General features: G+C 43.6%; 1 protein-coding gene across 2 annotated transcripts in view; it reads right to left on the bottom strand.

Annotated features, from left to right (window-relative positions):
- The window catches only part of BACE2 (beta-secretase 2), a 79,476-nt gene that overhangs the window by 22,283 nt on the left and 44,913 nt on the right, over positions 1–12,280 (bottom strand). For both annotated transcript variants that reach the window (XM_025215410.1, XM_025215411.1), the window contains one exon: positions 1,757–1,973. In XM_025215410.1, coding sequence (XP_025071195.1) covers positions 1,757–1,973 — 217 coding nt within the window. The remainder of the gene's footprint in view (positions 1–1,756; positions 1,974–12,280) is intronic.

Consider the following 12,280-nt stretch of genomic DNA (forward strand, 5'->3'; position numbering starts at 1 on the left):
CTTTCCCTCCTCCTAAACTGATAGTACATGACAGCAGACAGGCTGAAGCTGACACAGCCTTTGTACAATTTGGAGTAAAGCATTCTAGTTCTAGACAAAGAATAAAATTGTTCGTTGTAGGTTGATAAGTTTGAGTCCTTGGATTTGTCAGGGAATCATTATGACAGGAGAATTAAGGTAAATGTGAGAGTTCTAACTGAATTTTCACACCAGGATTATTGTTGTATATTCACTTTACCTGTACATTTCTTGGCTCTGTAACAGTAGGGATGAGGACAGGTTATAAACATTTGACAGTGACAGCATTTTTGTAAAGGATGTTACCTAGTATGAGCTCTCAGTTTCAACTTCACTTGATGAACACAGGCCTCATCTACATGCGCTATTAATCCAATATAGGCTTAATGCACAGTAAAATACTGCGCCGTAAGCCTTCCTTGGAAGTCCACCTATATGTGTACCCTGTTGGGAGCAAATGTGCTCCCAACAGGAACAGCCCAGTACAGGGCTGCTCCTGCCCTGCTCTGTCCTTTGTAGCAGCCAGGGGGAGCTCCAGGCTCCCCTGGGGTGCTAGCTCAGGGGCCAGCAGGGGGTACAGGGGCCAGTCCCAATGTGATTGGGGCCAGCAGAGCTCTGCCGGCTGCAGTGGCAGCTGTCTCCTGTCCCTGTGCACACTGGGATGGGGCCTGATGTACACAGGGCTGGGAGACAGCTGCTGCTGCAGTTGGCAGAGATCTCTTGGCACCATGCATGTGGGGATACATAGCTGCAAGTGAGCTCCATGACCAGCAGGGCTTCCCTGCCCAACAGGGGGCTCACTGGGAGCCACCCCATGAATACGACAGGTCCCGGCTAGTCCCCTGCTGGGTGGGGATTGGCTCACCGGCAGGTGCCCCACAAGCAGGACAGGTGCTAGCAAGCCCCCCAGCTAAGCTAGGAAGCAGAGTGTTCTCTAGTTCCAGTGCTGCTCAGCTCCTGGCTCCTATGGGGAGCCAGAAGTCCTGCAGTGCTGGGATGGGGGCAGGGCTGGGGGGGAGCAGGCAGAGAGCAACCCCATCCTAACACTGATTGGCTTCCAGCTCCTTGGGGGGAGCCAGCTGCTGAGCAGCACCAGGACCAGGGACAGAGAGCTCCCCTGTCCCTTGTGGCCGACCAGGAGCAAATTTGTTCCTAGTCAGCATTTACATGAGTGGTACTCCACAGTAACTACTGTGCAGTTAACCTAGTACCTGTATTTTTACAGACACTAGCTAACTGCGCAGTAGACTAATCTACTGTGCAGTAAATGGCACACACATGTAGATGGCAATGTTTTACTGTGCAGTAGATTAGTCTACTGCGCAGTAAAGCATCTTGTGTAGACACGCCCACAGGGCTTTACTTAATAAGCATATCAACTACTAGCAAGCCTCATGATCTTACATGTATTAGGAGGCTTGAACACAGCCGGGTGCTGCTGCAGGATCATTCAAAACCAACTTCCTCTATTACTCACAAGCTCTGGAGGAAGCTAGTTCATTCTAGAGGAGCTATAATTGGATCATCCACCATCAGAAAAATTTAAATTTTCACATGGAGCTTTGGAGGGAGCAACCAACTTAGCCCTGTTGAGCTCTGTTAGACCTATTTGAAAAGCCTACTATTAGGGAGGTATACAGAATTGATAAAGGTTGACAGGGTGTGACTGAAGCCATTAGAAAGCATTTGCCTTTTCCATCTAATATATAGATTTGTTCCAAGTCATAAGAAGACTTACCTTAGCTAAGACATCGTAGGCAAGTCCAAGAATTCCATGCCATTTCACTCCTGGTAGAAAGAAATTTTCTGATTCAAGAATGGTAGCAATGTTGATAAGATAAGAGCCATTGATTCCCTTTGGAATAGTAACAAAATCTTTGCCAAGCACTCCTGTCCAGCTTCCTTGAGTATACTTAACAGTGACATCGATGCCTTGAGATGTGTATGTACTTGACCTATAAAAGGAAAGACTGTATTAATGCCCGGCTCATTAAAATGTGGCTTTTGCCAAGAAAGTCACATGTACTTTAAAATAAGAGGGACAGGACAGACAGACAGACAGTGCATGCACATCTGAGACAGCACATAAGGAAGAAAACCCCCGTGACCCCATAGCTTGGTTCTGAAAGCTATTCCATAACTAAGCTCACCGGGGCACGAGACTTTTTAAAATCTGTGATTATATGATCATTCAGCATAGCAGGAGCCCAATTCTGATCAGCTTGCTATCACAATAAAAATAAAAACTTTCACTGTAAATTGAGTGTATTAAGCTATTAAAAAGTAACCAAAAAAGCTCTGTAGTGAGATGTAAAAACTGAAGTGCCTAGCTACCTGAGGAGGTCTAGACACACTTCATTAACATGATTAAAATTCCATTTTGGGTTAACTGGAATGTTGTTCCTAGTTGCATAGAAATGAAACACACACTACATGCATTACAAACAATCAGAACTGCATAATAAAAGGAAGCAGGCAGATTTAACAGCAAGGTATCAGTAATGGGTGGAGGGAAGAGAAAGAAGAAAAACATTTTGTAGATTGGGGACAATAGTACAGGAATGAAGAGCTGTGATAAGCCAAGGGGGTAAAGAGAAAAAGCAGAGTAAAACAATTTATGAAAGAAGAGGCAAACCCATGCCTGGCTTTGTTGACAAGGACATGGGGGCAGGGGTGGTGAGATGGGAAAATATTTTTCATTGAATTTCAGTGAGAGTTTGGAGATCAATAGGTATGCCAAAGCAAGATTTGTATGGTCTGACTTTCTTCAGAAAGACTGGGTGCAGCTTTCTGAACATTAAGGGCTTAGCAACCAATGGTTCTCAACCATTTTTAGAATCAAGGCACCCCTCCAAAAATATCAGCTCCTGGCTTTCACTTGTTTCCTGACTACAGAAAAACAACAAAACAATTCTTCTATTGCAAAGAACTCAGAAAGACTGCAACAGGTCAGAATGTTTCTGACAGCAGATTCCTATTTGAAATCTCTAGTTTTATTTTGTGAATCATATGTAGTTGTTTGCATACCTAACAGTTGCTCAGCAGCTGGTGGCACCCTGAAAAAGATCTCATGGCACCCCAGGGTGCCATGGCACTCTGGTTAAGAATCAAAGGCTTTAAAGGCTACACCATTAGCCTATGGACAGAAATTACACGTAAACTGGTATAAGTGATTGGAAACCAGCTCAGATCTGTAACACAATGGAAGTTCAGTGTGCACAAACTACTTTCAAAATGGCTGAAACCAGTATCGGGCTTCAGTTTATTGAACTTCTGTCCCAGTTCCCCTCCAGATTCAAGTTAACTCACAGTCCTCCAATATCCCAGGATGCTTTGCACCTCCTCTGCAATTCCTCCAATCTCAGGAAGATGTGCTCTAGTACCCGCTAGCTTCTGGCTTGGGCCACTGTGGGCACGTAGCTGTATTTCAAGAATCAAAAGCTAGTGTCTGTTCACTTGTTTATTGGTTCAATCTATGCAGCTTAGACTTCAACCTGTGAAGATTGAATTGGTTCAGCCTCGGGCTTTCTGACTGTCTGCACTGAGTCTATGGGAGTTCTGCCATTGACTTCAGTGAGAGCAAAATCAGAGCCAAGAATGTTGAGTAGATGAAGAAGGACAGAAAAAAGGTGTCAGAAGATCACATTTGCAGTATCTGTCTCGCTTTCAGCCAACGCATGCCAACATCTATTCTTTAAAAGCTAAACATTTAAATTGTATTTAGAAGATGGGTCAGGGGAAAGGAGGGAGAAGAAAAAGGATTAGAAAAAACACAAGGGGTATTTTTTGTTCTTATTTTTTACTTTGAAGGTCCTTTTTTAATACTGGTCACAACCATCACTTAAGCTCTAAAACAATTATTTTTTTTCAGTAGATGAGGTCAATGAAACTTGATTTTTTTTTTAACCATTCATCTTTGGTCCTATTATTTGGCATTTTAATTTTTAAGTGACAAATGACAGAGCTAAGTTTATTTCAAAACATCTTTAAAAAGGCTGCTAATTCTATAGTAAAAATCATCAAAGAAAATTTTAAATCTGTGATTTTAAGATTATTTCACAGTACTGACTTTTACACATACGATGTATACGTGTAGTTTAAATACAGTGATGTACGCACATTAAAGCCAAGTCTGAGTTCTGTTGAACTCCTGCCTTTAGGCCCGCAGGCATATTTAAATTTAGGTATGGTATAACACAGACCACTTATATACACACAGTAGATAAATGCAGAATCTGCTTAGCCATATAACAATGCCAAGCTCAATCTATTGCCTACTGCTCCTATTTAAGCAACCCTTACTTCTAGGCTTTGATCTAAAATCCTGTAAGTTAAAAATCCCAAACCAGGCAGACCTTCCCTGGAGTTGATAAAAATGCAATGCTTTCTGAGATTTGCAGGGATGTTGGTGAAGAATAAGGCCAAGCCCTGACCAGTTTCCTCCCTCAAGACGAGTGATACTGCAAGGTCAAAGTGAAGTTGGACAGTTTACCTCACATTCCTTTAAAAAGCTGCCCAACATGCAAGGACAGATACTTCTAGCTTCATAACCCAATACCATTTTTTGGAAAAAATTGGAGGGGGGAGGGGAACAAAAATGATTAATCTGATGACACTGTAAAAGCAACATGGCTGTTAATATTTTCAACATGTAGAGTCCAGACCCCATCACCCTTTCTTCCAAAAGGTAAGAGGAGACTGGTCACCTCCCATGCCTCCTTCCTTGTTACATTACTTTTTTGTTTACAGGACTCTCTGTTGCCCAAAACAGCAAGTCAAAGAACCAAACATATCAGCTCAGAAGCAGTAAATGTGCTATATGGAAAACAGCGTAAATCTCCCAGATAGCATAGATGGCTCCCAGTTCTTCTCTGCATAACCATAGCAGCCCCCGCAATGGGAACAAAGAGAAAGGAAATGCAAGATGGTGTGTCACAGCGTGGAGGGAGAAAACATATGAATCTGTGTCAGAAAGACAAGAAAAGAAACAAAAGGAGAACAAAACTTCATCATCACTTCCCAAATTCTGGAGGTGTGACTGGGTTCCACTTCAAGTAGGCAGTGAGATGGATCTTGCATATACATGAATTTAAATGTGAATTACAAGCTTGAAATGATCACACAGGACTGGGGAGAAGAGCCTCCCAATATAAAGGTTTAGGGAGAAAGAAAAACCCTGAGAACCAATCTAAGACCTGCAGCTCTACAAGGCAGAGAAGCAAGCTATTTTTAATTAAAAGATAATGATTTTAAAGCCATTCTCACTTCTTGTCTGGGGAGAGGAGTAAATTGAAATTACAGATATGATTTCATAAGCATGTGGGGTCTTTATTTTATACGTTATTTTACAAATGAAGCACTGGACTCGGATTCAGGAGGTCATAGGTCCATTCCTGGCTGATGTCAGTCTGCAGTGAGGAACCTGAAGTGAGTCACTTAGAATCACAGAAAATGAGTGTTGGAAGGGGCCTCAGGAGGTCATCAAGTCCAATCCGCTGCTCAAAATAGGACCATCCCCAACTAGATCGTTTCAATAAGGGCTTTGTCAAGCTGGGCCCTAAAAACCTCTAAGGATGGAGAGTCCCCCACCTCTCTAGGTAACCCATTCCAGTGCTTCACCACCCCCTTAGTGAGAAAGTTTTTCCTAATTTCTAATCTAAACCCCGCTTGCTGCAACTTGAGACCATTGCCCCTTGTTCTGTCATCTGCCACCACCAAGAAGAGTCTAGCTCCACCCTCTTTGGAACCCCCTTCAGGTAGTTTATGGTTGTTATCAAATCCCCTCAGTCTTCTGTACCTCATTTTCCCTATATGTCAAGTGGAGATAAATATCCAGGCTTCCTTTGTAAAGTGTTGGAAAGGTGAAGAGCGCTGTTTAAAAGTAAGGTATTGCTCTTCACCCAAAAAGTGCTAATCTGAGTCACTTCCAAAATATGAAAACTCTTAATACAAGACCCCGGTGGCAGCGGCATTATGCTACAGAACATATATAAATTTCTGATGCTTGTTCTAGGCTGCGTGACCTGAATCAAAGTAGTTTCCATTTGACTTATCCAAGAGAGCAAAAAGCTCTTTAAAAGCCAAATCAGCTAACACATGGCTCTAATGCATGGCATGAGTGTTTAAACAAGAATCCCAAACAGATCACAGAGCAATATGGAAAAAGGTTCCATCTCCCCGAGAGACAGGAAGCAGCACATGAGAACTACAGGGGTAAGGAAAGGACCCTACAAGTACAGACTATGGAAGGCTAAACTAATAATGGCCATTATTAGTTTACCCCTCCTCCAAGGAGGAAAACGAGGCACGTGACCCAATTATTTCACAAAAACATAAGAAGTCACCTATTGGGTTGCTGTAGCCCAGTAACCTGTCTCCAACAGTGACAGAAGCAGATGCTTAGAGGGAGAACATTCCTAGAATGATCTATCCCCTAACCCAGGCATGGGGAACCTCCGGGCTGCCACTTGGCTGTGGACTCCATTTCCCAGCTGCCCCTGCCCACATGGCTTGTGCCAATCTCTATGGAGACCTCAGCTGTGCCAGCAGTGCAGCGCAGGGGGCTGCTCCAGAGCTGCCAGGAATGTGGGATGAGGACAGCTTGCTCCGGAGCCGTGATCTGTAGCCTGCATGCTCCGGGCAGGGGCACACATACAGGAGATCGTGGCTCTGCCCCAGCTCCAGACAGGCTGTCACTGCTGCAAGGAGCTGGGGCAGAGTCACAATCCCCTGCATGCATGCTCCTGCCTGGAGCAGGCAGGCTACGTATCAGGGCTCTGACCTGGCTCTGGAGCAAGCTGCCCCACCGCAAGATCCCAGTGGTTCCTGAGCAGCCCCCTGCGCTCCTCTGCCACGTGCACTGCCAATGTAGCTGAGGCTGGGGTCTCCATGGAGAATGGTACAAGCCATGCAGGCAGGGGCGGCTGGGAAATGGAGTCCCCAGCCAACTGGATCTGGCCCATGGGCGGGACGTTCCCCATCCCTGCCCTACCCACTACCCTCTCTAGCATTCACCATTATTGTTTTAGAGATGCCAGAGGAGTTCCTGCCTGCAGGGAGGGGTAGGCATGGGTGGGTGTGGGCTGTGCACCATTAGGCCAGGCTGGCCGGCTCCGTGCCTCCAGGTGGGGCTTTGAGCACTCCAGCTTGAAGCCCCATGTGGAGGCACAGAGCCCATCTGGCCCAATGGTGCGTCGCTCCCGGTCAGCACACCATCGAGTCAGGCTGGGCAGGCTGTATACCTCCACATGGGGCTTCTAGCACTCTAGTGAGGAACTACACGTGGAAACATGAAGTCACATGCCATCGGGCTGGGCTGGCCCCATGCCTTGCTTCCATGTGCAGTCCCCGGGACTCAGCTGGAGCCACGCACCACAGGGGCTGCCTGCTGCAGCCATGAGTGCCCTGAGGTTCAACACCTGCTACTGCTCAGCTGCCAGTTGTGGGGGCTGTGCACCAAGGGAGAAAAAACATGTGGTGGGGGGCCCATGCACACCCACAAGCTTTCCACCCATCCACAAACCCTACACACTCCCATATCCACACCCGCCACAAACACCATACCCTCCCACACCTATCTACAAACCCCACATACTCCCATACCCACAACCCCCTACCCCTCTTCACAACCCCCTCACATCCACACTCCCCACACCTTTACAACCCCACACTCCTCCCATAAATCCCACCCCCAAACCTACAAAATACCTGCATATATTTCTAAAGAAGTTTCAAACAGAGTTGTATTTAGTGTTATTTGTAAAAAAATAAAAATAAAATAAATAAAATTAAACTAATTAATTTTGCATAATTTTGAATTTCTTTGCACATAATTCCCCAGGGTGTACCTAGTTCTAGGATCTGGGTCTTGGTGAACAACAGTTCCCTGTTCACCTGGTCCATAAACTTCATAATTTGTTAGACCTCGAGCATATCCTTGCCTCAGCCTTCTCCCTTCCAAACTGAAGATACCTAGCTTTTTTGGTCTCTTCTGGTATTTTCCATTTGACAGATGCAAAAGAGCAAAAACCTCTTTAAAAGCCAATCCAACTAACACAATGTTCTAATGCATGTCCTGTGTGTTTAAATAAGAGTCCTAAACACATCACAATTAGAGAAATGTGGAAATCTCTCCCTGAGAGACTGGAGAACTGCTCCATACTCCTAATCAATTTTGGTTGCCCTTCTCTGTACCTTTTCTAATTCTACTACATCCTTTTTGAGATGTGGAGACCAGAACTACACACAATATTCAATGAGTGGGTGTGCATCATGGATCTGTATAATGGCACAATGGTGTTTTCTAGTTCCTTCCTAGTGCCCAACGTTTAATTGCCTTTTTTGGTCACTGCTGCACATTAAGCTGATGTTTTTGGAGAACTCTGTTTAATGATTCCAAGGACTCTTTTCTGAGTTGCAACAGGTAGCTCAGAATCCAGCATTATGTATGTGCAGCTGCACTTATTTTTCCCAGGTGCATTATCTTAAACTTGTTGACACTGAAGTTCATCTGCCATATATTTTGCCCACTCAGCTTGGCAATATCTTTCTGCAGCTCCTCCCTGTCAGTTTGGGACTTGACTACCTGGAATAATTCAGTATCATCTGCAAATCTGGAGATTTCACTGTGCACCCCCATTTCCAGGCCACTGGGCTCAGCACAGATGCCTACGGGATTCCATTTTTGATGGAATCCACCCTTAGCCCTCCACCTTTAGTGACCATTCAGCCCTACCCTTTGATTCCTATCTTTCAACCAGCTCTCAGTCCATGAAAGCACCTTCCCTTCAGTCCTGTGCAAACACGGTCTTTTTTAAAGTCTTTGGTGAGGGACCTTGTTGAAAGCTTTACGTCAACTGGATCCCCCTTGTCCGTGTGCTTCTTAACACCCTCAAAAAACTCTAGCAGGTTGGTGAGATAGGGTTTCCCTTTACAAAAACCATGTTGACTCTTTCTCAGAAGATCATATTTGTTCATGTGGCTCTTGATTTAATTCTTTATTATAGGATTCTACCAATTTCCAGAGGTGGAAATGAGACTCACTGGGTGTTTCTACATGTTCATTAATGCGCTATAATTATGGCGCATTAAGTTTAGTATCTATAATGACAGGTACTAGGAATAGGCCATAAATCAGCACCACATCACATTAGGACAGATGCACTTTTTTGTGACACTACTGCACATTAGATTAAATCTACTGTGCATTAGCATTAGAACTGGTCTTCCTCACATTAAATGCTACTGAGCAGTAGAATTAGTTTTCTGCACATTAAGTGTCTGGTGTAGACATGCCCACTGATCTGTAGTTTCCACTTGAAGATGAGTTTTATGTTGGCAACCTATGAGTCCTCTGGCACAGGGGCTATTTGTAACAATAGGTTACATGCTAGTCCCACAATTCTGCAATTTCACCTTTGCGTTCCTTAAGAATTCTCAGGTGAATGCCATCTAGTCGTAGTGACTTCTTAGTATTTAATTTATTGATTTGTTCTAAAACTTCTTCTGTTGTCATTTCAACATGGTTCAACTCTTCAGACTTATCTACTAGGAAGGACTGATCTGGCATGGGAATCTCCCATTTTTTTTTACAGTAAACACTGACGCAAACAATTTGTTTAGCTTCTCTGCTGTTTTCTTATCATCCCAGAGCTCAACTTTTACCTCCTGGTCTTCTAATGGTCACACCAGTTCTCTACCTGGCTTCCCACTTCTGATGTGTTTTTAAAAGTTTTTATTATTAATTTTAGCATCTTTTGCTTGACACTCCTTCAAATCCTGTTTTGGCCAGTCCTCTTTTGCTTTTATACTTGGAATGCCAGAGTTTGTCAGCTTTCCTGTTTTCCTCATCTGTGTATGCCTTCCATTTTTTGAAGGATGCCTTTTTGCTTCTAATGGCCTCTTTAACTATGCTATTAAACCATTCGAGGGTTTTATTGGTCCACTTGGTACTCTCTTTGATTTATGATATAAACATTTCTTGAGTGTCTAATACAGTATTTTTAAAGATCTTCCAAGCTACCAACAAGCTATTTACATTTTTGACTGCTCCTTTAAACTTCTTTCCAATTAAATTTCCTCATTTTCGTGTAATTTCTCTTCTTAAAGTTTGATACCAGTGCGGTGAACTTTTTTTTTTAGCTTACTCCCTACTGCTAGATTGTCAAATGTGATTATGTTATGGTCACTATTACCAAGTGGCTCACCAGCAGATCTCTTTTGAACCAGGTCCTGTGTGTTACTTAAGATTAGGTGTAGAATTGCTTCTCCTTTTGTGGGTTGCAAGATAAGCTGTTCTAGAAAGAAGTCATTTATCACATCCAGAAATTTTATTAACACATCTTGCCCTGGCGAAGTGTTTATCTGGTCTATGTGAGGACAGTACTACAGTATATTCTTTTTAATCAAGTACAAAATTTCTAGCCACCTGATTTCTATGTTAGTTTCCTTTCTCGTAAGTTCTTTATACTGTTACTGTCCATACTATCCTTAATGTACAGTGCCACTCCTTTCAGCAACATAAAATAGTCTGACAAAATGCAAACAAGTACATAAATACGAAGTACTCTATATGCCTGTTTAGGCTCCAAGCTTGCAACATGTAGCAAGTAGATGGACAGGCTGTCTTCCATGCTCTATGGGATTTGGACCTTAGCCAGTAAGTTTGCACAATGTCTGGAAAGCACCTAGCACAATTGGTGCTATTGTTCTGTTTTTGAAACAAACACAGATAAAGAACACAAGCAAGAACAACCTGTTTTACTGAACAAAAATAATTCCTGTTTGGCTTCAACCAAAACTGAAAGTAAATTGTGATTTCATTGAAGTCAGAATTGTCTACTACCCTGCAGATCTAAAATATAGACCTTAATATATAATTTGTCATTCTTCCTTTGAGAGCATGGGATGGGATAAACAGTTCCACTGCTGGAGTGCTATAGGGATGCCAGTCCAGTACTTAACTTGGCCATGATCCATCTGTGAATCCCCTCCATAATCTCCACTCACCCCTACTATTCCCCCGCCATAAAATAATGCAGGATCCTGTTAAGGCCTTATATTTTCCATTGCACCAAATCAATGTCTAAAGAAGCTCAATAACAAGAGATAAGAATGACAGAGCGAGAAACAGACTCAACAAAAATTTGTTTCTACATCTCCCGAACACAAAGATCTCAAGATTCCAAGGCGACTGCGTAGCTGCCAGCTCCTCCATCAATGCAAACAAAAGGGATTCAAAACAAAACAGCAAGATTCCTTGCAAGTCTATGCTAGGGTATAAGTTAACATTTAACTAAATTAACTAAGGTAAAAGTCTAATTTAGGAGTGTTCTTGGGAAAAAAATTACAATCAGTCAAAATACAATATTTAACCTGTGAACTGCACGCATGAGTAAACCAATACAGAAACATTGGAAAGCCAGAGTGTTTACTTCTGCCTGCTATTATGTATTTTTAGTACTATGTCAAGCGATATTACTGCCCCATAGTTTTAGACATCCTTATATGGAGAGTTCAAATTTGCCTGCCATATTCAAGGGATGATCAAACACATATCACAGTGGAAACTAGTTTTATGACAATAGCCTTGGCTAATAAAATCAAGCTGTTAGAGACTGCTTAAAGGAGAAATTCAGATAGATTTTCCATATGTTACCAAACACATTTTTTTTTTTTTTTTTTTTAAATAATCCTTGGTTTTTAAAATAAGGTTAGGTTAAGAGCATCTCCTCCAGGAATTCACCTGCCAGGGACCTTGTATGGAGGACAGCAAGTGTTTGCAGTCACTTCCTTGGGTGCTATAGACAGCATATTAGAAAAGAAAGGATACTTTCAGGCCCTTTGCCTTTCCACTGGCTAGAGAAGGCTTGTTCAACATGCGGCCCACCAAGGCATTTTCTGAGGCCCGAGGTGCTGCGACAGGAAATGAAAGTAAACACGGTTTATTTTCATTCACACGCCTTGTCCCCCCCCCAGCCCCTCAGCAGCTTCCTAATAGCTGCTGAAGGGCTGGGGAAGGGACAAGGTTCCCACATGCACTGTGTCAGCTTGATGTTGCCAACGCCTTTTGGCGTCTGGATGGGACAGACCCACCAACCTGGGCAGGTCTGTCCCATCCGGAGCAGCATGCAGCTGAAGCCAGATTCCCATGTGCTGCTGGGGACGAGGGGAGGCCGGCCAGGTCAGCACCAGCCAGCAGAAGCAGCGGCAGAGCCATGTGCCGCTCGGGGCTGGCCAGTGGCGGGAGGGGGGGGAGAGAGCG

The sequence above is a fragment of the Alligator sinensis genome, unplaced genomic scaffold, assembly GCF_000455745.1.
Source record: "Alligator sinensis unplaced genomic scaffold, ASM45574v1 scaffold840_1, whole genome shotgun sequence".
NCBI classification, from domain to species: domain Eukaryota; kingdom Metazoa; phylum Chordata; order Crocodylia; family Alligatoridae; genus Alligator; species Alligator sinensis.